Source organism: Pelodiscus sinensis, chromosome 13 (genome assembly GCF_049634645.1).
Source record: "Pelodiscus sinensis isolate JC-2024 chromosome 13, ASM4963464v1, whole genome shotgun sequence".
In the NCBI taxonomy this organism is placed as follows: domain Eukaryota; kingdom Metazoa; phylum Chordata; order Testudines; family Trionychidae; genus Pelodiscus; species Pelodiscus sinensis.
In genome coordinates, this window is record NC_134723.1 from 18,671,419 (window position 1) to 18,693,996 (window position 22,578).

At 42.7% G+C, this 22,578-nt stretch overlaps 1 protein-coding gene across 3 annotated transcripts in view; it reads left to right on the top strand.

Moving 5' to 3' along the window:
* CYSLTR1 (cysteinyl leukotriene receptor 1) overlaps nucleotides 1–22,578 on the top strand; it is a 65,764-nt gene that overhangs the window by 5,657 nt on the left and 37,529 nt on the right. The window contains exon 2 of one of the 3 annotated variants that reach the window (XM_075940786.1): nucleotides 15,102–17,204. The exons of 1 other annotated variant lie outside the window; for it this stretch is intronic. In XM_075940786.1, the coding sequence (XP_075796901.1) occupies nucleotides 15,139–16,164 (1,026 nt within the window). In that variant the 5' untranslated portion in view covers nucleotides 15,102–15,138 and the 3' untranslated portion in view covers nucleotides 16,165–17,204. Of the gene's footprint in view, nucleotides 1–15,101; nucleotides 17,205–22,578 lie in introns of those variants that run through there. One more of the 3 variants, XM_006113668.4, reaches the window with a different exon arrangement.

Consider the following 22,578-nt stretch of genomic DNA (forward strand, 5'->3'; position numbering starts at 1 on the left):
TGATCTGGCAAGAACTTCCATATGTTGACTGAAAATGTTTCACAATGACCGGCAATACCCCAAACAACCTGCTGCATGATGGTCAAGTCATAACAAAAATCTTGAATAAGGATAATTTGAAAACGAATTTTAAAGAAACCAAAACCTATGTCTGATGTCATTTAAACTCTTGTATAATATATAGACAGTGCGTGAACACCAGCCATCTGTGTTTTAACCACTGAGTCATGTACACCAGTTCAGAGCATGGAATTGAAGCACTAGTAGTCTAAACTAGTGCTCTCAGCTTTGTTATTAGTAGAGATGCTGAACTGGGGGGTAACAAGAGCAGGAAATGAAAAAGAAAACAGCTAGGCTACGTCTACACTGGCCCCTTTTCCGGAAGGGGCATGTAAATTTCACCAGTCGTCGTAGGGAAATCCGCGGGGGATTTAAATATCCCCCGCGGTATTTAAATAAAAATGTCCGCCGCTTTTTTCCGGCTTTTAAAAAAGCCGGAAAAGAGCGTCTAGACTGGCCCCGATCCTCCGGAAAAAGTGCACTTTGAGTAGGAATAAGACCCTCCGGAAAAGGGCACTTTTTCCGGAGGATCGGGGCCAGTCTAGACGCTCTTTTCCGGCTTTTTTAAAAGCCAGAAAAAAGCGGCGGACATTTTTATTTAAATGCCGCGGGGGATATTTAAATCCCCCGCGGATTTCCCTACGACGACTGGTGAAATTTACATGCCCCTTCCGGAAAAGGGGCCAGTGTAGACGTAGCCCTAGTGTAGATAGGACCTTTGAGAGAACTTGAATGGTATCTCGTTAATTCTTTGAGTTTCTTTAGTGTTCTCTTGAATAAAAATACCATGCTATCAGATTGCAAGCTGGTATTAATCAAACAGAAAAGCAATTGATTACCTACTAGTACAATATTGATATATCAGGATCAGACTGATAATGAAGTTTTATTGTTCTTAGTAATAATTAATATTATTTGAGAAGCAAATATTTCTCTCAGAATCTGAAAATTACTTTTTGTCTAATAGGTTGCTCAAAGGAACCCTAAGTCAACAATGTAACGCTATTGCAAAAATAGTAAATATCATTTGGGGATGTATTACATGTTGATAAGACTTCAGCTGGAATATTGCACCACATGTCAGGAAAGGTGGCTAAATTGGAGAAAGTCCAAAAGAGAGCAACAAAAATGACTTAAAGAAAACAAGAGCTAGGCGGACAGATTTAAAAAATAGGATTTGCTTACTCTGAAGAAGAGAAAATTGGTGGGGGAAACTGATAACAATTCTCTATAAGTGCATAAATAGTTATTATAAGAAAGAGGATGAAAAATTGTTCTTGATAACTTCTGAGGATAGGACAAAAAACAAAGGGTTTAAATTGCAGCAAGAAAGGTTTAGGTTGGCCATTAAGAAAATCTTCCTGTCAGAGTAGGGAAGTACTGGAATAAATTGCCTAAGGAGGTGGTGAAATGTCTGTCAATGGAGGTTTCAATTAACAGGTTAGAAAAACACCTGTCAATCATGGTCTAGTTATCATGTAATCCTGCCTAGAATGCGGGAGACACGTCTAGATAACCTGGCTATTGAGGTGCCTTTCAATCCTACACTTCTATGATTCTGCAGTTTCACATAACTTTATTTGCACAGAAATTACAAAACACATAAGATAAAGAACATCAGTGACCTTTTCAAATATTTCCTTAAAAGTTAACATCTCCACAAAAAACATAGCATACAGATTTACCTAAAAATAGTACAGAATCATAACAGAAGTATACTTCAACATAAAATTTTCCCTACCTTTTAAAAATAACTCTTAGCTGATATAATGTTCCTAATCAATAAAGAAAATCCTATAACATGTAATTTGGACTTTAACGGAAAGAACAGATGCAGGCAGACTAGATGATCCATGGGATTGGTAATACAGATGATGAAGCATTTCACGTCTACTTTGGCTTGAATTTAGACCCAGAATAGTTGTGACTAAGAGGCGTCATTTAACAGTTTTTTGGTAAACAGGTTTCCTCCTTAGAATGCTGCCACCATCATTTGAAAGTTTTGAGGGCACATGCCTTGTCCACTAGGGGAATTTGCCCTAATTTCAGCCATTGATGGGCAGCCCCGATATAGCTGCAGCAGTACAAGCCTCTGGTGTAGACCACAAAACGTTTATTTGCACTAGGAGAACTTTCCCCAGCTGAAATGGTTGCAAAACACACAGGTGCAATTTATGGCTTATAGAGTCTTTCCCTGTCTACTTTTGGAGGCTTGCACTGGTGTAGCTCCACCAGGAGCTGGAATCAAGGTGACTCTCCAGTCCATAGATCTTCACAGAACTTGACAGGGAACAAACATCAAATTTAAAAAAAACTTTAAAAATTCAGTAATATTCTCACACTAAAAAAAAAGCATCCCACCATGTATTTTAAATTTAACACTACTGCCCTATTATGTCCTGTGAGTTTTTTAAAATTAAACTGAACTGAGAAGTAAATTAGCACAATTTGAAGTGCCTATTTCACTCCAGGTGGTTGATCTCTGATATGATTTTCTCATTTTTCTTACTTTTGAAGATTATGGCTTTTTTTATAGTTCTCAAAGTTCAGGTCTGTCCCAGACTGCAAATATGAGAGGTTCAAAAACAATAAGGGAGAGACTCATATCTCAGAATAATTGCTTCAGCCTGGCAAACAATAGTCTTTGAATTTTCTTTAAAGAAACACAGTGTAAATTAGGTACATGCTGATTCTTTTTTTGCCCTGGAATTTAAATATGACATCCGTGTTGGCTGCCTTATTCTGCATCCATGAAGACTTTGAGTTTAAGGTGCTTTGTGCCCCCTTCCTTCCTCCCCTGCTCTAACCCTATCTCCCTCCACTCCCCCAGAGCCAGGCACTCCCAGGCCCCTCTCCCCCACTCTAACCCAATGCCTAGGTCCTGGAGCTGCTGCTGTCATGAGCTTCTCCCTGTTGGTGCTGGGGTGCGTGCACGCAGAACATCCGGCGTGAACAGTCCAGGTGCGTGGCTCAGACCTAACAAGAGCCGCATTTCTTTAAGCAAAGGAGCTGCCTGAGGCTCAAGAGCTGCAGGTTGGCCATCCCTGCAACAAAATGATCAGGAGAGGAAATTACAAAGGGAGAACACACAATCCACAAAACCCAAAAAGTCTTATATTTGAGTCTTTCAGCTTTGACCCAGCCTGTGGGCAAAAGAAAGATACCTATTTAAAAATTGAATAGCCAAAATTCCCATGTAACCAAAATGGAAATTCTTCTCTATTGCTGCCACGCTGCAATCACTTGCACACAAATAATCCCATTGAACTCCCCTGAGAAAGGTTTTGCATGTGCTTAAGTGGTTGCAGGTTCAGAGCTGAAGACTAGAGGAACTAGGGGCTTGATCCTTTGCAAAGTGAAGTCAGTGCATTATTGCCAACCTCAGAAATCATGAGCTGAGGCTCCCAAAAATCATGATTGCCTTAAAAATCAGGAGATTTAAAAAAAAAACCACCTTTGGATTTTTTGCCTTCTGATTTCTGAGACTTTAGGGTACTCTAGTTTCACACTTAAACCTTTTCTCTGCAATTCGTTAGAGCTAGAAACTCCCAGCTTTTTTCATGCAAGGTGAGTTTCTCACACAATCTCCACCAGCTGAGGCTTCAAGAATTACACCAAATAAGGTGAGACTTGAAACAAGACCATGAGAGTGGACCCTGTCAATAGCAAAGCTCCCTTATACCTCAGAGAGGCAGCTGTCAGGTTCTAGACTGGTGGTGCACAAACTTTTTGCCTCCATCTCCCCATTTTCAGATTGCATTGCTTCCTGCAACGCCAGGCAGCACGGTAGAGCAAAATGGTGCCCACTGCACACAGGTTCACAACCCTGTCCACTGCTGTCCACAACCCTGACAGTCTCACCAGGCACTTGGGCAAGGTGGGGAGGGAGGGACAGCTCCATATTTCCAGAAGGGGTAGGGCCTGGGCAACCAGCCCTCAGCGCTGCCTGAACTTCAGCACTCCCCCACTCCACCTCCCAGTGCTGCCTGAAACACTGCCTGAGGCTCCAGTGGGGATTTAAAGGACCTGGAGCGGAGCCTTGCAGCAGTGGTGGCAGGGAGTCGCAGGCTCTTTTGAATTGCCACGTTGGCGGGCCTGTCTGTATACGATTGTTATGATGTGTGCTCCGACTGAAAGAAAAACTATACAAATCATCACACTGATTTTGCAATGTGACTCAAACCTGTGCAATAGAACTCATCAGGAGTGTCTGTTTGTCCTGAAGGTTCTGGCTACTCCTCACTCACTCCTTGAACTTAAAATATAACCATAAGGATTTTTTAAATACTTTCAAAATAGTTGTCTGAATTCAGTAAATGCAGGAGGTAGTTCATGTACCTTCCTCAGAGAAAACTGAATCAGGCTCACATCATTAAGAATACTATAGTTGACACCTAGGTTCTAAATAATCTCTGAACTGCTTGGTAGTTATTTTAATTTGGGTTATATTAGATTTTGATTAATCATGGCTGCCACCTTCTGGTTACCTATATTTCTACCACGTTAGTGGCAACTGTACTTAGATAAATGGCTCAAAGCCCTGCAGTTATGCAAAGAACATCAAAACAAAGGGATCTTTGCATAGGTGTGCGCAGCACATTTCACTAGGGTGTGCACCCAGGGAATTTTATTTTTTATTGGCAAACATTTATTGAATACTAAGTCATAAAGAACATGCTGCAAGTGAATGCAGGCTTTCTATACATTTCTACATTTGGCGCTTATTGCATAATACAACAAGCCATACTTTAAAACTAAAAGAGCGTATCATGCGATTAAATTAAAACGCGAAGCCGCTTTTTTTTTTTTGAGACAGTAGGGTGTGCCTGGGCACACCGGGCACATCCCCTGTGCACGCCTATGGATCTCTGTTATACAAGCAGTAGGTCCAAGTCTCAATGTTCAGTCCAATTTCTATCCAGGATTGGATGTTTGGATTGAGGGTTTTGGTTAGGCCACTATTTAAAAAAAAAAAAAAAAAAGAGAGACTATTTGTAAATATGTCTGGATCTGGACTCAGATTTGGAACACTTCCACAACTGAGATTTGTTCAGATCTAAGGTTTTGATTCAGGATCCATCAAGCATAGACAGAAACTGATTTAGTTAAAAAGGCCTGTAGATTATGCCTACAACTATAGAGGTATTTGATCATGTTTGCAAATTAGATTTTCCATATACCTATTTTCATATGACGCAAAACTAATCTAAATCATCAGCTATCAGATACATTCTTTGAACAGATAAACACAAGAATTGTCACATATTTTGGTTGTTATAAACAGCCTACTTGTTTGAATGCATGTTTTTGTCAGTGGCTTTTAGTTCTGCTTACAAATCACTTGTGATTTTAAAAGGAAATCATTAATCATATTTAGAAACCTGACAAATGTCAGTGCTCAGCTGTTTTAAAGGAAGAGCAGGGCTGTCTCTACCAGTGCTGGTGTCCTACTCAACCCAGCACTGGCATCCACCCATGCTGCAGAAGGAGCAGCTGCTTTTGCTCCATGGGTGGGGCTGGGAGTAAGGGGGACAGAGGGCTGCCAGCTTCCTGGACCAGACACCATTGCAACAAATGGAGTGCGGTCCAGGAAAGTTGGCAATCCTAGAGCAGTGCGGGAAAGGAGGCACCCCTGCAGCTTCAAGGCAGCAGGCAGTGGCGTCAGTGCAGGCTGGAGACTCAAGAGGAGCAGCAGACAGCCGCACTTCCAGCCAGAGAGAAGTGGTGCTTTGAAAAGGAAACTACCACTTCTCTCCAGGCACTGGCTACGTGGCTACCCTCTGCTCCTCCTAAGTCACCTGACCCACATTTACGCTGCCCACCGCTGCGTGGGGGCTGGCCGCAGCAAGTGGGGGCAGGGACAGCTGGGGGATGGGGCTGGGAATTGCTGGAGCTGGGTGGCAGGGGCAGTAGGGGAATGACATTGCCCACAACTACTTAACATTGTATCCCTAGGCATACGCAGCATAGGGCAGTGCCCCAAATTTATGGTGCCCTATGTGGCTGGCACAGCCCTGAAGAAAAGCATGATCTGAAGCAGCTGTTTATCAATTGACTGTGTTCTTAAGCATAATAACTGAAATAGTAATTAATGTATAATAGCCAACACCTGGGGGAGATTGGATCCTCAGGGAAATCCTTCCCACAGGAGGTAGTTGAATTAGTCCCAGGTGAGGGCTTTGCAAAGTGTTCATGTATGATCCTGAACTCAACCAAAACCAGGATGAGTTTGGCATCCAAAGGCAACTGTGAACATCCTCTTGGGTCTGTGAAAGGTTCATGCCCCTAGCTTATTTAAGTTTGCATGTTGTAACTTCCTTCCAAACACAGCCTCTCCCACCGCTGCAGCCTCACCGCTTCCCCAAGAAGTGGGCTGTGCCCATGAAAGCTCATGATACCATCTACATGTTTTGTTAGTCTCTAAAGTGCTTCCAGGCAATTTGTTGTTTTTTAAGTTTATCCTATACAGACTAACTCAGCTACCCCCTGAAGCCTCTTCCCCAAAGACCATCTCCTTTAGCCTACAGGAGACCCTGGATTATCCTGAGCTATCTGACTTCACACTCATGATACTTTTATGTATGGAAAACTATTTTAGGGCACTTTCAGAGTTTTCTCTTGGGCTGTGTCTACACTGGCATGAATTTCCGAAAATGCTTAAAACAGAATAGTTTTCGTTATAAGTATTTCCGGAAAAGGAGCGGCTACATTGGCAGGCTGCTTTTCCAGAAAAGCCCTTTTTCTGGAAAAGCGTCCATGGCCAATTTAGACGCGCTTTTCCGGAAAAGAGCCCCGAGTGTCATTTTTGCGATCGGGGCTTTTTTCTGGAAAAGACTACTGGGCTGTCTACACTGGCCCTTTTCCGGAACAGTGTTCTGGAATAAGGACTTATGCCCGAGCGGGAGCAGAATAGTTTTTCCGGAATAGCGGCTGATTTTGTACAATAGAGCATCGTTGCTTTTCCAGAAATTCAAGGGCCAGTGTAGACAGCTCGCAGCTTATTCCGGAAAAGCGGCTGATTTTCCGGAATAAGTGGCCCAGTGTAGACACAGCCATGGTGGCTAGAGCATCTAGTATCAGAAATGGAGGAAAACAAAAAGCAGTCCTAATGACATTTTAAACATCCCATCCCCAGTATATTTTTAAAAATAGATTTACTGTAAAATATTTGGCATATAGGGTGCGTCTACTCAGTACCCTTATCTCGGAATAAGCTATGTAATTTGTGCTATGCAAATTGCACAGCTTATTTCAAATGTATTTCAAAATAACGCACTATTTCGAGACATTCCTTAACTCTCATGGTACGAGGGTTACAGGGATGGTCTAGACAGTATTTGGTCCTGCCATGAGGGCAGAGGACTGGACTCGATGACCTCTCGAGGTCCCTTCCAGTCCTAGTATTCTATGATTCTATGCCAGAATAGCGCACTTGTTATTTCTAAATCTAGTCAAAAGGCCTCCAGTATCCCGAAATAAGTCCACTGTACCCACAGAGTGCTTATTAGGGTAGGATGCTATATATTTAGATAACCTCCGATGCCTTTCCTACTCCTGAGTAACCTGACCCATCCCAACTTACTATTATTATTTAGTACTAGAGGGTTTACTCAGATTTTGTTTTTCTTCATTTAAGTCATTGCTCTGGGGTGGGACTGAGGATGAGGGGTTCCATAGGCAGGCTGGACAACCCCAGCATGGGTGGTGAATGACATAGGGCTGGGAACTTCTTCCCAAGGCCCTGCCCTCCATGGGAGCCACCCCACCACCACCACAGGGGCAAGCCTTCAATTCCACCCCCCCCCCCCCCGCATACACACACATAGGAACCTCCCCAGCCCCAGAGCACCACAGGGAGGGCAGGTGGCACATGGCCCGAGCATGTGCAGCCTCAGCGGGGGCAGCAGCACTCCACCCCCAGAAGGCCTACTGCTTCAGCACAGCTCCTGGCAGGAGCCCTACAGAAGCAGTAGGCATTCTAGGGGCAGAATGTGGGAAGGGCCATGCCTGGCCATTTGGGAAGGCATTGCCTTTCCTCGCCTATTATACCCACTGGCCATAAACCCCAGCCATCTGCCACTGCTGCAGCTTTGGGCTAGGCGACAAGTATCTGTCATGGCTGCTGCAGTGGGTAGAGCCGTGGGAGGGGTGCATGTCTCCGAGCTGGAGGACAGACAGACAAACACACAAGCAGATAAACTCTCTGAAATATATAGTAGATACCAGAAGGCCTCTGCTGTCCTTCTGTGGTCATTATATGCTATAATTGCCCCTGCTAGCACACCTCTCCCTTTCTATTTTATGAGAACTATTCATATTCCAGGCACAGCACACTGTCCTGGCACAACCAAACCCTTCCTTACTATAAGTTATGATAAGAGGAAGCTGCATTCCAAATTTAGTAGTCCTAACTCTTACTGTGTAGAAGGAATTCTTGACTAAAATGACAGACAGGTGGACGGACATACAGATGCACACACTCTCTCAAATATATAATTAGATGTGTATTTCTGTAGTGCCTAGGGCCCCATTGAACTAGGTATTGCACAAACACAGAACAGAAACAGTAATTGCCCCCAAAGAGTTCGTGCAGATAAACCCTTACCACACCATCATGTATTCATTCTCTCACACATATGTCCTCTCAAACATCTTGCTTGAGGGTGAAGACACTAAACTTTTTAAAGTGATTGACGTATCTCTTTGTTTTCATTTGTCTACAAAAACACTATAAAATGTTAACCGATTTAAGAGAGATCAAATCAGGCAGTCTGATGTTCTACATAAAGGAATGGAACTGAACGAAACCCACAAAAGGGAACAGGATCTCTGTACGGAAACTAAACTCAGGCAAAGATGGTGCGTTTGCCTACTCTGCTTGGAGCAAGAGAGGGTGTGATCTTACCCGCTGTTGGGAAGTGGCTCTGAACAAATCATTATAAGATTTGCTTATCTATATCCAAATCTCATTGGCCCTGCTACAGACATACAAGTGGGTTCTTTACAAATCACCCCCATTGTGATAGCTATCCTATCTTTCAGCGGCTGCTGCTGAATACTGCTAATGCTATTTCCCCCAAGAAATACTTAATAGATAGAAAAGTTGAGTATTAAAGAAACCAAAAGTGATTAAATGCCTGAGCTCAGTACTTCCCTTAATGATTTCAGAAGAATGACCTTAAATGACCTTATATGCCCCCTTGCACCACATTAATGTGTACTTCCTAAATAGTACTGCACAGGACACTTATTTTTTCTTTGTTTGGAGAAGTAAATCTTTATCTTCTTGGTGCTTCTTTCAATGGTCCCCATCAGAAACTAGTAATCTTTTTAGGATCTGAACTATTTACATATGCAACAAGGTAGTCCATCTCTTTAAAGGCCAGGGATCTGGTACCAGCCAACCCTCTGCATTGATTAAATGCACTGAGAAGGGGATAGTTGTTCCTTATAAAGAGCTGCAGGACCGTACAGGAAATGTGAAGGACAGTAGAGAGATGCTGCAGAAGGGGCAGTCTCCTACCGTAGTTTCTAGGAAAGGAAGACTCCAGGAGGAAAGCCCTAGGAGTTGTGGCTGGGTAGAAAAGCCCCAAATGGAAATTCTGTTTTTCTTTTGTGCATTTGTTGTAGGTTTGTGCAATGAATGGAGCCTGAAGGGCTAAAATCTGATTTGGGCATAGGGTGTTTCCCCCGCCTGGTGAATAAGGCAACTGTCTTCCAACAGCAGAAATGCTGAGTTACCAAAGGGAGATTATAAGTAAGATTGATCTTAAAGAAATGGATCCCATAAGGTAATTTGGAAAACCTGAGCACCATACTTCTAATAGGGTATTTTTGTTAATTGAAGCATTTGCCACCATAACTAAGTTTTTGAGCATAGCAGTAATATGTGTGAAGTGGAAAGTGAATAATCCTGAAAATCTGGTCTTGATTATAGGGGTTTTGGAATATCTGTCCCAATAAGCATAAATAAAAAATTAAGTATAAGTTAAACCAAACGGAACAAAAAACTTCAAAACAACCCTCAGAACTTGAACATGTCACCCTGCCTTCCCAGAGATAGTCACTTCCCCAGCAGCCATTTCTCCCTAGGACGTGCACAGGGAGACAATGGAAGCCAGAATTAACCCTTTGTCTACTGGAGACTTGGTATTGCCCATACAGCAAGTCACATAGGCAAGAAAAGATGATGGCACTTAAAATAAGATCTCCATGTTGTTAATCATTGTTTAAATTGTTACTATTCTCTTTATGCAAATGAAAAATATCCTGCTACTCCAAAAGTATCATTAGCTGCATGACTATGTTGATAAATACAATCCTTTTATGAGATCGAGTGATTTGTGATGTCCTCAGAGACCAAGTTGTTTGTATAATCTTGACGTAAAGTGCTCCTTCATGTTCTTTTAATGTAGTACGATTTTTTTAATTATAACTGTATATTAATAAGGCAAGTTAAGATTGTTATTACCCCTAAGTGTAGTGAGGCCTGTGCAGAAGGATTTTGGCAGCTATACCCAGCTGCAGAAAGATGCAGATGCTGAATTCAGTATTGCTTGGGAAAGCTTTCAGCTAAGGAACGCCCAACATTGAAATGCATACTCTCTCTGGGATGCAAACTTAAAATTGGATTGTCTTGTGAAATTTGCCTCCTCCCTCAATCTGGAGGGAGATGTGCACAGTTTTCCCTCCCCCATACACACCCAGTTATGAATTCCACAAATTGGGTTTAGAGAAAACAAATGTATTAACTACAAAATATCAAAGCAGATTTCTGAGCAAATAAAACAAACATGCAAACTAAGATTAACATACTAATGAAACTGGTTGCAATTAGTAATTTCTCACTTAAATGTTGTTTTAAGCAGATTGCAAAATTTCTTGCTCTTGCTTGTAACTTGAAACTCCAGCTTATTCCATTCATAGGCCAGACACCTCTTAGCCTGGGTTCAGTCCTTTCTTCCTCAGATCAGTCCTTGGTGTTTTTAGAAGTCATCTTGGTTAGGGATTCAATGAAGATCTAATAAACCTCATTGACTCACTTCTCTGCCTTAAATAGGATTTACAGATGGCAAGAATCCCTTTGTTTCCCAGTTTAATCTCCACCCCCATTAGTGGAAATATACTAGTAGACCAAGTTGAAGTCCAGTACCACATGACCCTGCAGTGTCAAAGCAGTCATGAGTCAAGGTTGTTAGCAGCATCCCAGGAAATTTCTCAGCTAGGTGGGAAATAAAGAGTTCTGCAGTTCTCCCTAATGGCCCATCTAGGCTGATTGCGTTCAGTCCTGTGGGCATTCTCCAGGCATAAACAGTTGTAATAGATTCATAGACAGTATTCCCAGTTTACAGATATAAATGCATACAAATGGGATAAGCATATTCAGTAAATCATAAACTTTCAATGATACTTCACATGACCCATCTTGCCTAAAACATCTTAGTTATACCATATTCATATCCTAACAATATCTATGAAGAATATGGGGCATAGTGTCATATTCAAGATTATTTTTAAAGGTTTTTTTTTAATATTTTGTTTACTAGAAAAAGTTTCTTTGTACACTGGTTAAAGCTTCAAAAATTGCCATATGGACTTTCTCCTGCAGAGGTCTGTCCTCTGGAATTGTCTGAAAGGAGCAAGAATTTGCCAGGCATTTAAAGAGTGAGAACATAAAAAACAGGAATGAGTTGCTAAAAGTGTCTCTTGTGAACACGTTTTAAAGTTATATATTTGCTGACTAGTGATGATTCCGCTGTCCAATATTCCCTTCTGCCCCATTTAACTAACATGAAAGTTAGAATTTGGGAGCCAATAAAGTCATTTCTCCATTACAGTTCCAATCAATGCTACTGCCAGTTTGGAACCAGTGGTAGCATCAATGAGGATTTTTGTTTTATTTCAGTCTCCTTTTCTTTTCTTTTCTTTTCTTTTCTTTTCTTTTCTTTTCTTTTCTTTTCTTTCAGAATAAATGTGTGATGAAAAATTAGCATGGGACTTTCAGAAGGTCTCAGTGGCTACCTCAGTCTTGCGTAGCTTTTTCTGCTTCCTTTTTCGGAAGAGGCTTTTCCAACGTTTTGCCCATCTACACTGGGCCAAATGTCGGAAAAAATTCCTTTTTCAGAACATCCCTTCTTCCTCGTAAAACAAGGTTTACAGGGATGCCAAAAAAGCACATCTGCTCTTCCAAAAAAAATCGGAACAGCAGACGCTTTCCCTGGATGTGGCATGGTTTTTTTGGGGATACCGCCGGTATCCCGGAAAAACTCTGCTGTATAGACATAGCCTGGGAGAGGCTAACTCTTCTCTCTGGGGGTTAATCGCAAACTTCCAGCTGACTTCAATGAGACAAGAGTCCAGATCATGCTGAAGAATTTTTAAAAACTTGCTCTTTATTTATAATACAAATTATCTGGATATAAGAATACTGATCCTTCCTTTTGTGGGGATAGTTCTGGAATCCCACAAAACTAGGTGACACAGCAACGAAATGGCAAATTAATATTAATGCAAAGTAATGCAAATTGGAAAACAGAATGCCAACTATACGTAAAATAATGATTAGGACTAAATTAGATATTATCATTCAAGAGAGAGATCTTGGAGTCATTCTGGATAGTCCTCTGAAAACATCCAGGCTGTGTCTACACTGGGCCACTTATTCCGGAAAAGCAGCCGCTTTTCCGGAATAAGCTGAGAGCTGTCTACACTGGCCCCTTGAATTTCCAAAAAAGCAGTGACGATTTACTGTAAGAAATCAGCTGCTTTTCCGGAAAAACTATGCTGCTCCCGCTCGGGCATAAGTCCTTTTTCCGGAAAAATGTACTGGAAAAGGGCCAGTGTAGACAGCCCAGTAGTCTTTTCCGGAAAAATGCCCCGATCGTGAAAATGACAATCGGGGCCTTTTTCCGGAAAAGCGTCTGTGGCCAATGTAGACACGCTTTTCCGGAAAAGCAGCCTGCCAATGTAGACGCTCTTTTTCTGGAAATACTTATAACGGAAAACTGTTATGTTTTAAGCATTTCCGGAAATTCATGCCAGTGTAGACACGGCCCCACTCAACATGCAGCTGCAGTCAGAAAAGCAAACAGAATGTTAGGAATCATGAAAAATGAATAGAGAATAAGACAGAGAATATCCTATTGCCTCTATATAAAACCATGGTATGCCCATATCTTGAATACTGCGTACAGAGGTGTTCACCTTATCTAAAAAAAAAAGATATTTTGGCATAAAAAAAATTCAGAAAAGGGCAATAAAAATTATTAGGGGTTTGGAACGGCTGCCATCTGAAGGGAGACTAATACGACTGGGACTTTTCAGCTTGGAAAAGAGACCAAGGGGGAATATGATGAGGTCTATAAAATCATGACTGGCGTGGAGAAAGTAAATAAGGAAAAGTTATTTACTTATTCCCACAATATAAGAACTAGAGGTCACCAAATGAAATGAATAGGCGGCAGGTTTAAAACAAACAAAAGGAAGTATTTCTTCACACAACATACAGTCAGCCTGTGAAACGTTTTGCCAGAGAATGCTGTGAAGACCATGCCTTTGACAGGGTTAAAAAATAACCAGATAAATTCATAGAGGTTAGGTCTTTCAGTGGCAGTTAGCCAGGAGGGGTAGAAATGGTGTCTCTAACCTCTGAGTGTCAGAAGTTGGGAATGGGTGACGGGATGGATCACTTGATGATTTCCTGTTCTGTCCATTCCCTCCAAGGCACCTGGCATTAGCCACTGTCAGAAGTCAGGATGTTGGGCTAGAAGAATGGACATTTGGTCTGTCCTAGTATGGCCTTTCTTATGTTCTTATTTTACCATCTATTTTAGAAATGTATGTCTGTCTCTCCGTCTGTCTGTGAATCCATTTGTTCAGGAACTCCTTCTAAACTATAAGGCTGTATCTAGACTGGCATGATTTCGCGCAAATACTTTTAACAGAAAAGTTTTTCCGTTAAAAGTATTTGTGCAGGAGAGCATCTACACTGGCACGGATGCTTTTGTGCAAAAGACATCTTTTGCGCAAAAGCATCCGTGCCAGTGTAGACGCTCTCTTGCGCAAGAAAGCTCCGATGGCCATTTTAGCCATCGGGCTTTCTTGCGCAAGAAATTAACTTGCCTGTCTACGCTGGCCCTCTTGCGCAAGAATACTTGCACAAGAGAGCTTATCCCTGAGCGGAAGCGTCAAAGTATTTGCGCAAGAACCACTGATTTTGTACAGTACAAAGTCAGTGTTCTTGCGCAAATACTCATGGCCAGTGTTGACAGGCAGCAAGATTTTGTGCAAAAGCTGTTGCTTTTGCGCACAATCTTGCCAGTCTAGACTCACCCTAAGAGCTAGGACCACCAACTTTGGTATGCAGCTTCCTCTTACCATAGCCTAAAGCAAAGTAAGGGTTTGGTTATGCCAGGACAATGTAATGTGCCTGGAATTTGATTGTTTCTCATACAGTTGAAATGGAGAGGTCAGGCAAGAGGGTAGTTATACTGCAGAATGACCACTGAGGGCAGCAAGGGGTCAGAAATGGGGACTGGGATAGCTATAACCATATTGGGCCAGCATGGGGGAGGAGTAAAGAAAGGGATAGCTATCTACTATATATTTCAGAGAGTTTGTCTGTCTGTGTGTATGTCTGTCTGTCCCCCAGTCAGGGTCATGCACCCCTTCCCTGGCTGTGCCTGTTGCAGCTACAGCAGCCATGGATACGTGCTTCTCACCTGGCCCCAAGTTGCTGCAGTGAGAGAGGGCTGGGGTTGTTCTCTGTCCATGGGGCAGCCTGCATACTGAACCCCTCATCTCCAGCTCTTCTCCCCCCACCCCCAGAACAATGAGTTAAATGAAGAAAAAAAATTCAGTTAAGAACCTGAGCATCTCTGAGTAAATCTTCTAGTGTTCTTATATTTGAAATATGACCTCTGTCTGAGCCCTCCTAAGCTCACCCCCAAAAATGAACAAAAACCCCACCTTTTGGTCTTTTCCACTTAATAATTGTTATATTTTAAAACTTTATAAAACTCAGTTTTATTTTGCATCTTCAGACTCCAGTTTCAAGGTGACACCTCTGAGGCAGAGCCCATGGAGTATACAGGAAATGCAACATCATTGAGCGGCAACAACACCCTGTGCCATGTGACCATTGATGACTTCCGAAATAAAGTGTATTCCACGTTGTACTGCATGATCACAATTCTGGGCTTTGTTGGAAATGGCTTTGTACTGTGTGTCCTCATAAAAACGTTTCAGCAGAAGACAGCCTTTCAGATCTACATGCTGAATCTTGCAGTGTCAGACCTCCTCTGTGTATGCACACTGCCTCTTCGAGTTGTGTATTATGTTCACAGAGGCAACTGGTTCTTTGGTGATTTCTTATGCAGAATTAGCTCCTATGCATTCTACGTCAACCTGTATTGTAGCATTTTATTCATGACGGCCATGAGTTTCTCTCGCTGCATGGCCATAGTTTTCCCTGTCCAGAATCTCAATTTGGTAACCGAAAAAAAGGCCAAACTCGCATGTCTGGGCATCTGGATTTTTGTCACCCTGACAAGTTCTCCATTTTTACTGAGTGGATCTTACCAAGAGGGTAACAAGACAAAGTGTTTTGAACCACCAAAGAGCAATCAGATGAACGATCTGCTGGTCCTACATTATATTGCGCTGTTTGTAGGTTTTATTATTCCCTTTAGTGTCATAACTATCTGTTATGCCATGATCATAAGGACCTTACTGAAAAATTCACTGAAGAAGAATCAGACAACTCGTAAGAAGGCCATCTGGATGATAATCATTGTAACTTCTGCCTTCCTGGTCAGCTTCACCCCTTACCATATTCAGCGCACAATCCACCTTTACTTTCTGAAGAAGACAGACTCGAGCTGCGAAGCCATCCTTTTCATGCAGAAATCAGTAGTGATAACTCTATCCTTGGCAGCTTCAAACTGTTGCTTTGACCCACTTTTGTATTTCTTTTCAGGGGGCAACTTTCGGAGGAGACTTTCCACTTTTAGAAAGGCTTCCTCCTCCAGCGTGATACAGGGACCCAGGAAAAAGCTATCATTAAAGGAAAAAGATGAAGAGCCATTACAAGAAAGCCATAAATAAGCTGAATTTGCATTGTAGCTGTGCTTCCTCTCTAAGGTTCTTTTGGTATGGCTCTGGAGTAGCAATAAATTCACAATGGAACATCAGTGATTAAAGAACTCCTTCAGGAAAAATGAAAAAATCAAAATGCATCTTCCTCAAAGTTAAATAGAGACAAAAATCCAAATACACCTGTTTCACCTTCCTTTCTGATCAGATATTCTTCTGGCTGCCATTGATGGGTTTATTGTTCATGCTGTAGAGTGAGTAATTTTAAATTCCAAGAGACTCAAAATTAAAAGACTGAAATGTGACTGTATATTCTGAAAACGTGCTCAGAAGGTACATTTTCACGTGCCTCCTCCTAAGGTCCCTGCACAATACAGAAGTCACAGCAGAGCAGCAGGAAAACATGGCCTTCTGGTAAATTCATGCAAACAAGCTCTTCAAAACCCACATAAGGACATGAAGCAAGTCACTGTCACTGAGCCAGTGGGAAATGTAAATATTTGCCACGAGTTGATGGATCTTCTTCAAAGGAGGAGATGGAAGAGAGGAGGAAAATATGCACTGAATTCTTCCCTACTCCCAGTTATTTATTGCCCTGACTTTTAACATTCAGTGGCCTGGATTTTGTCACTACCTATTTTAAGACAGGTTTACACTCCCCCAGTTAAGATAGACCCATCCTCTGGTATAAATTAGAGTAGCCTGAGGAATGTTCTAATTGGGTGAGATACTAGCAGTCCCAGAGAACTGATTCTGATGTCTGGAATTAAGGAAGCCCCACCACTGAGGGCAACACCATTCTTAGGGAGGTGCTGAACTATTCCAGCCTTCCCCCCACCTCCCCCGCTTCATCTCAAGCAGGGATTCTTGTACATTTCAAAGGTGGAAAACCACTGCTCTGCCCCTGCGCCTGCCCCTGCCCCTGCCCCTGCCCCTCCCTCGGCGCTGTAGTTGGGAGGAAATCAGCTTTTAAGCCCGCTCCCCCCAGCATCCTCTTGTCTTCTCCCCTCCTCCCCCACTGCCTTTCTGATAGAGGCAACAAGGGGGGGGGGCAACTAGTCCATAAGCTTTTGCTTATCAGATAGCCGATTAGTTGATTAGTCACTTACACCCCTAATTTGCAGTCAGTGGGAGGTTTGCTACTGTGTGTGGGTATGTCTACGCTGCAAAGTTAATTCAGACTAACAGCCATTCTTCTGAATTAACTTCCATAGCATGTACACAAGCAAACGGCTACTTCGAATTAAATTCGAAATAGCGGGGCGCTTAATTCGAGTTTGGTAAACCTCATTCTATGAGGAGTAACGCCAAACTCGAATTAGCTAATTCGGAATAAGCGCTGTGTAGACGCTTAGTCCAAATTAGCTGGCCTCCAGCCTTCCCAGTTTCCCCTGGTGGCCACTGTGGGCCAAACCAGGGCCCCAGCACTGGAGCCCTTAAAGGAGCAGACTCTGGCCACAGTACCTGTGCCAGCTCCAAGCCTGCCGGCCCGGAGCCAGCAGTCACTGCCCCGACCCAGTGGCCCCAAAACATGAGCCAGCAAGCTACTGGCAGCCAGCCCTCCACTGTACCCTAGGAGCAGTCTGCCAGCTCCCAGGAGCCTGCCAGGCCCCGGAGAAGGCGGGCGCCTTCCTGGTCTAGGGCGGAGATCAGGGTGGACCGTACTCAGGTTTGGGGGGATGCCCCCAACGTCCATGATCTCCACACTAGACAGAGGAACGCAGCCGTCTATGGCAGGAAAGCTGCCAGCCTGACAACCAAAGGCCACATGCGAACCCAGGAGCAGGTTTACATGAAAATCAAGTTGGTCTGGCAAGACCCCCAACCCTGAGCTTCTCTTCCCCCTTCCTCCTCCTTCCAGCTACCTCCTCCCAGGTTTCCCCCTCCCCTCTCCCACCCTCATTCCCACCCCAGTTTCAGTCAATAAAGAGAGTTTGTTTTTGGCAAGAAGTGTGTTTTTATTTGACATCAGGAAGGGGGATTAGGGAGGGGTAAGTGGAAGGAGGTGAGGGAGGAATGAGACACAAGCCCCCAGTGGGGCACACCATGGAAGCTCTTAGTGGTCCTCAGGGTGGAAACTCTCCTGCAGCCCACTGATGGACCTCTGGGATGGCAGCCTGCAGAAAGTGCAGCCAGGCTCACAGCAACACGTCCACAAGAGGCACCAGAGTGCCCAGGGGCAGCTCCGGCTCCGTGTTGCAGAGTGTTGTGGTGTCCCGTGTGAGGGCAACCAGAGCACGCAGAGACACAAATGCTTTGCTGTCCCTCATTGAGGTAGGCAAGCAAGCAGGGAAACCTGAGAACCGACTGCCCAGGGGATGGGGGGAGGTGTCCCTTTAAGCACAGGCATCAGACACTCCTGACTGATGCCCTGCCTGACCTGTTTCTGGCTGGCCTTAAATCCGATTCTGTGTCCAGTCAGTGTGGATGAAGTATTTCGAATTAGCAAAATGCTAATTTGAGCTGCATTTTGTGTGTAGACGCTTTAATTCAAATTAGCTTAATTCGAATTAACTATTTTGAATTAAGATAACTCGAATTAACTCTGTAGTGTAGACATGCCCTGTGATTAGATAGGATTTCACCTGTAATTAAGAAGAGAAAATGTTTTACCAAACGATACCGCTATGTTCCTAGATCAGAGTGATAAGAAAATGGTTAAAAGGGAAAACTAATGAACAGATTCTGCAATCCTTCCTGCCCTTCCTTGCAAGCACACAGTTCTAGTACTTATCATTTACCACAGCCCCCGAGAAGGCTGCTTATTAAAATGTTGGCAGCACATTGCAGGCCTGCAGGTTGGTAAATTAGGCAGTCCCAAGGCTAGAAGCATTCTGTGCTGGAATGTTTATTCCAGGCTAACAAATGGATCCCAGATTCAGCAAACTGAATGAGAATTAAGCAACTGAAATCCTTTGAAAAACATTCTACAAGGAAGTTCCTCTACTAGACAGAATAAAAAGATTCTGGAAGAGAGACTGCATCTCCAGACACGACCACTATTAATACTGTTCTTCTTTATGCTCCCAGTAATCAAGTTTTTATAAGCAGGCTGAGCGAAGCTGCAGTTATTGCTCACCAGTTGTGCTTTGCTTCAGAGATGACGAACCTCCTGTCACTGTCCTCCTTTCTGAGCAACTTCCTTTTTTGCTGTGTCAAAAAGAGATGCTGAGCACTCCAGGACCAGAAAAACCAAGTCCTAAAGAAACCAATCTGAAGAACACCAAGCAAATATTCTGATTTATAGGTGGGATATGCTCACACAGATATCCCCGCCTCCCTCAAGCAGAAATCTGTTTGCTTGTAATTCACAAAGGAAACTTTTTTGTTTCAGCTGTTGGTAACTTCTGTTTGTGCTGCTATTGTAAATAGAAATGTACATTTACAATTTTCTGTTTGTACTGGTATGATTTTTAAATATGTTTCTGGTATAATTTAAAATCGTGCCAGCACAAATAGAAGCTAAAGTAAAGCTACCAGTCATATAATGCTCATATAATGTAAACCTTTGAAATGTGACTCAGGGTATGTCTACACTACCACCCTAGTTCGAACTAGGGTGGTAATGTAGACAACCGGAGTTGCAAATGAAGCCCGGGATTTGAATTTCCCGGGCGTCATTTGCATAAAGCCGGGCGCCGCCATTTTTAAATGTCCGCTAGTGCGGACTCCGTGCCGCACGGCTACACGCGGCACGGACTAGGTAGTTCAGACTAGGCTTCCTAGTCCATACTACCGTTACTCCTCGTTTCACATAAAGCCATTTCACGAGGAGTAACGGTAGTTCGGACTAGGAAGCCTAGTCTGAACTACCTAGTCCGTGCCGCGTGTAGCTGCGCGGCACGGAGTCTGCACTAGCGGACATTTAAAAATGGTGGCGCCTGGCTTTATGCAAATGAAGCCCGGGAAATTCAAATCCCGGGCTTCATTTGCAACTCCGGTTGCCTACATTACCACCCTAGTTCGAACTAGGGTGGTAGTGTAGACATACCCTCTCTCTATTGGCTTTATTTCAATGGGACTAGTCCTGTAAATAATTGCTGTAGCATGAGGCCCTGTGGTCCTGATCCCACCATGAGCTCTGCATGAATGCAAGGTATTCTGAAAGGGCGAGAGAGAGACTCAATTTGTTTACAATCTGTATGTTTAGGGAACAGTACAAATGAAGGCTAGGCCAACTGTTGCCTTTAAAAGATATATTGGGGCTAGATTTTTGTCATTTATCCTGAATGTAAGAAAGCAGTTTGTGCTTTTTAACCAAGACGGAAGAAGTGCTCTGAACAGGGAGAAACACAACAGCAGTCTCCCTTTTCATGGAATGCTGCAGGCTCTGGACTTAGGGCCCTTAGTTTAAAATCTGCTCTACGACCTTTTTTAATGTAGAGTACCAGCCATCTGGTTCCATTTTGATTTAGGTGGAGTCCATCTTTCCTGCACAGGCTCCCACTTTCCCCATGTCTTCACATGCACATCACTGCATAAGTAAAATCAGTAAGCACTGGGTATTCTCTTGTGGAAGTTATTTTTTGTTTGTGGTAAAACTTCCAAGTTTCACCTTAAAAGGTCATTGGCAAATGCAGATATCCTTGTGGCTTTTGTGTAAAAAAAGGGACTATTGGCACTTAAATGGCAAGTGCAGATATGCCCAAAGAGTGAGCATCTTATCTGGAAAACAAGTAGTTAATACAAAAACTGTTTAGTTTTATGGTCTTAATGTAGTCTGGAATCATTCTGTATAAAGGAAATTGCTTTAATATTGTAAATCAAGAGTGAGCTAAATTGTTCTGCAGAACATGTTCTTTAAGTGTGATGGAAAGTGAAAATACTGTGGTTCAAGCTATTTATAGTGTTTTCAATGATGTCATTGAATAAGACTTATTTCAAGAGTGTATTTTAAAACACGTACTACGTATTATAAATATATCTGATAAAATGTTCTATGCAATGTATTCTACAGTAAAGATTTATGTATAAGATTTCTTATTTGTTTCTATTTTTGATAACACAATGAGAATAGTAAGAAGGGGCAGATAGGTCTTTTTTGTATAAGAGGAAGGTTTTGTTCTTATAACACAAGGCAGGACATAAAAGAAAATGTTGCAAGTTATAATTTGAGACTTGTTCTTAATTAAGATGTGATACTAAAAGATAATATGGTGAACTGTGCCTTTGCAGGCTGCTGTAGCTGGGCACAGTTTAGAGCAGCCCCAAGGCTGAACTAGCACAGAGTCAAGAAGACGTACTATGGATGAGGCATTTGATACTGTCTTACATGATACTCATATCAATAAATTAGGCAAATACAACTTAGATGGGGCTACTATAATGTGGATGCATAACTGGCTGGATAACTGTTGTCAGAGAGTAGATATTAACAGTTCACAATCCTGTTGGAAAGGTATAACAAGTGGGATTCCACAGGGGTCTGTTTTGGGACCAGTTCTGTTCAATATCTTCATCAATGATTTAGATATTGGCATAGAGAGTATGTTTATTAAGTTTGCAGATCATATAAAGCTGGGAGGGGTTGCAACTGCTTTGGAGAACAGGGTCATAATTCAAAATGATCTGGACAAACTGGAGAAACGGTCTGAGGTAAATAGGATGAATTTTAATAAGGACAAATGCAAAGTGCTCCATTTAGGAAGGAACAATCAATTTCACACATACAGAATGGGAAGCGACTGTCTAGGAAGGAATACTGCAGAAAGGTATCTAGGGGTCATAGTGGACCACAAGCTAAATATGAGTCAACAGTGTGACACTGTTGCAAAAAAAAGAAATGTGATTTTGGGATGCATTAATATGAGTGTTGTGAGCAAGACACAAGAAGTCATTCTTCTGTTCTACTCTGCTCTGATGAGGCCTCAATTGGAGTATTGTATCCAGTTCTGGGCCACATTTCAAAAAAGATGGGGAGAAATTGGAGAAGGTCCAGAGAAGAGCAACATGGTCTAGAGAACATGATCCATGAAGAAAGACTGAAATAATTGGGCTTGTTTAGTATGGAAAGGAGACGACTGAGAGGAGACATGATAGCGGTTTTCAGGTATCTAAAAAGGCGTCACAAGGAGGAGGGAGAAAAATTGTTTTACTTGGCCTCTGAGGATAGGACAAGAAGCAATGGACTTAAATTGCAGTAAATGAGGTTTAGGTTGGACGTTAGGAAAAAGTTCCTAACTGTCAGGGTGGTTAAACACTGGAATAAGTTGCCTAGGGAGATTGTGGAATCTTCATCTCTGGAGATATTTAAGGGCAAGTTAGATAGGTATCTATCAGGGATCTAGATCAAGCATGTCAGACTGGCATCTGGAGGGCCACATGTGGCCCATCGAAGTTTTTTGCAGCCTTCTTCTCCTTTTAATGTGTCTATTAGTGTAGTCGGCTTGCCTGCCCGGAGGGGTTCCTCCTCTTCCGGGTCAGTGG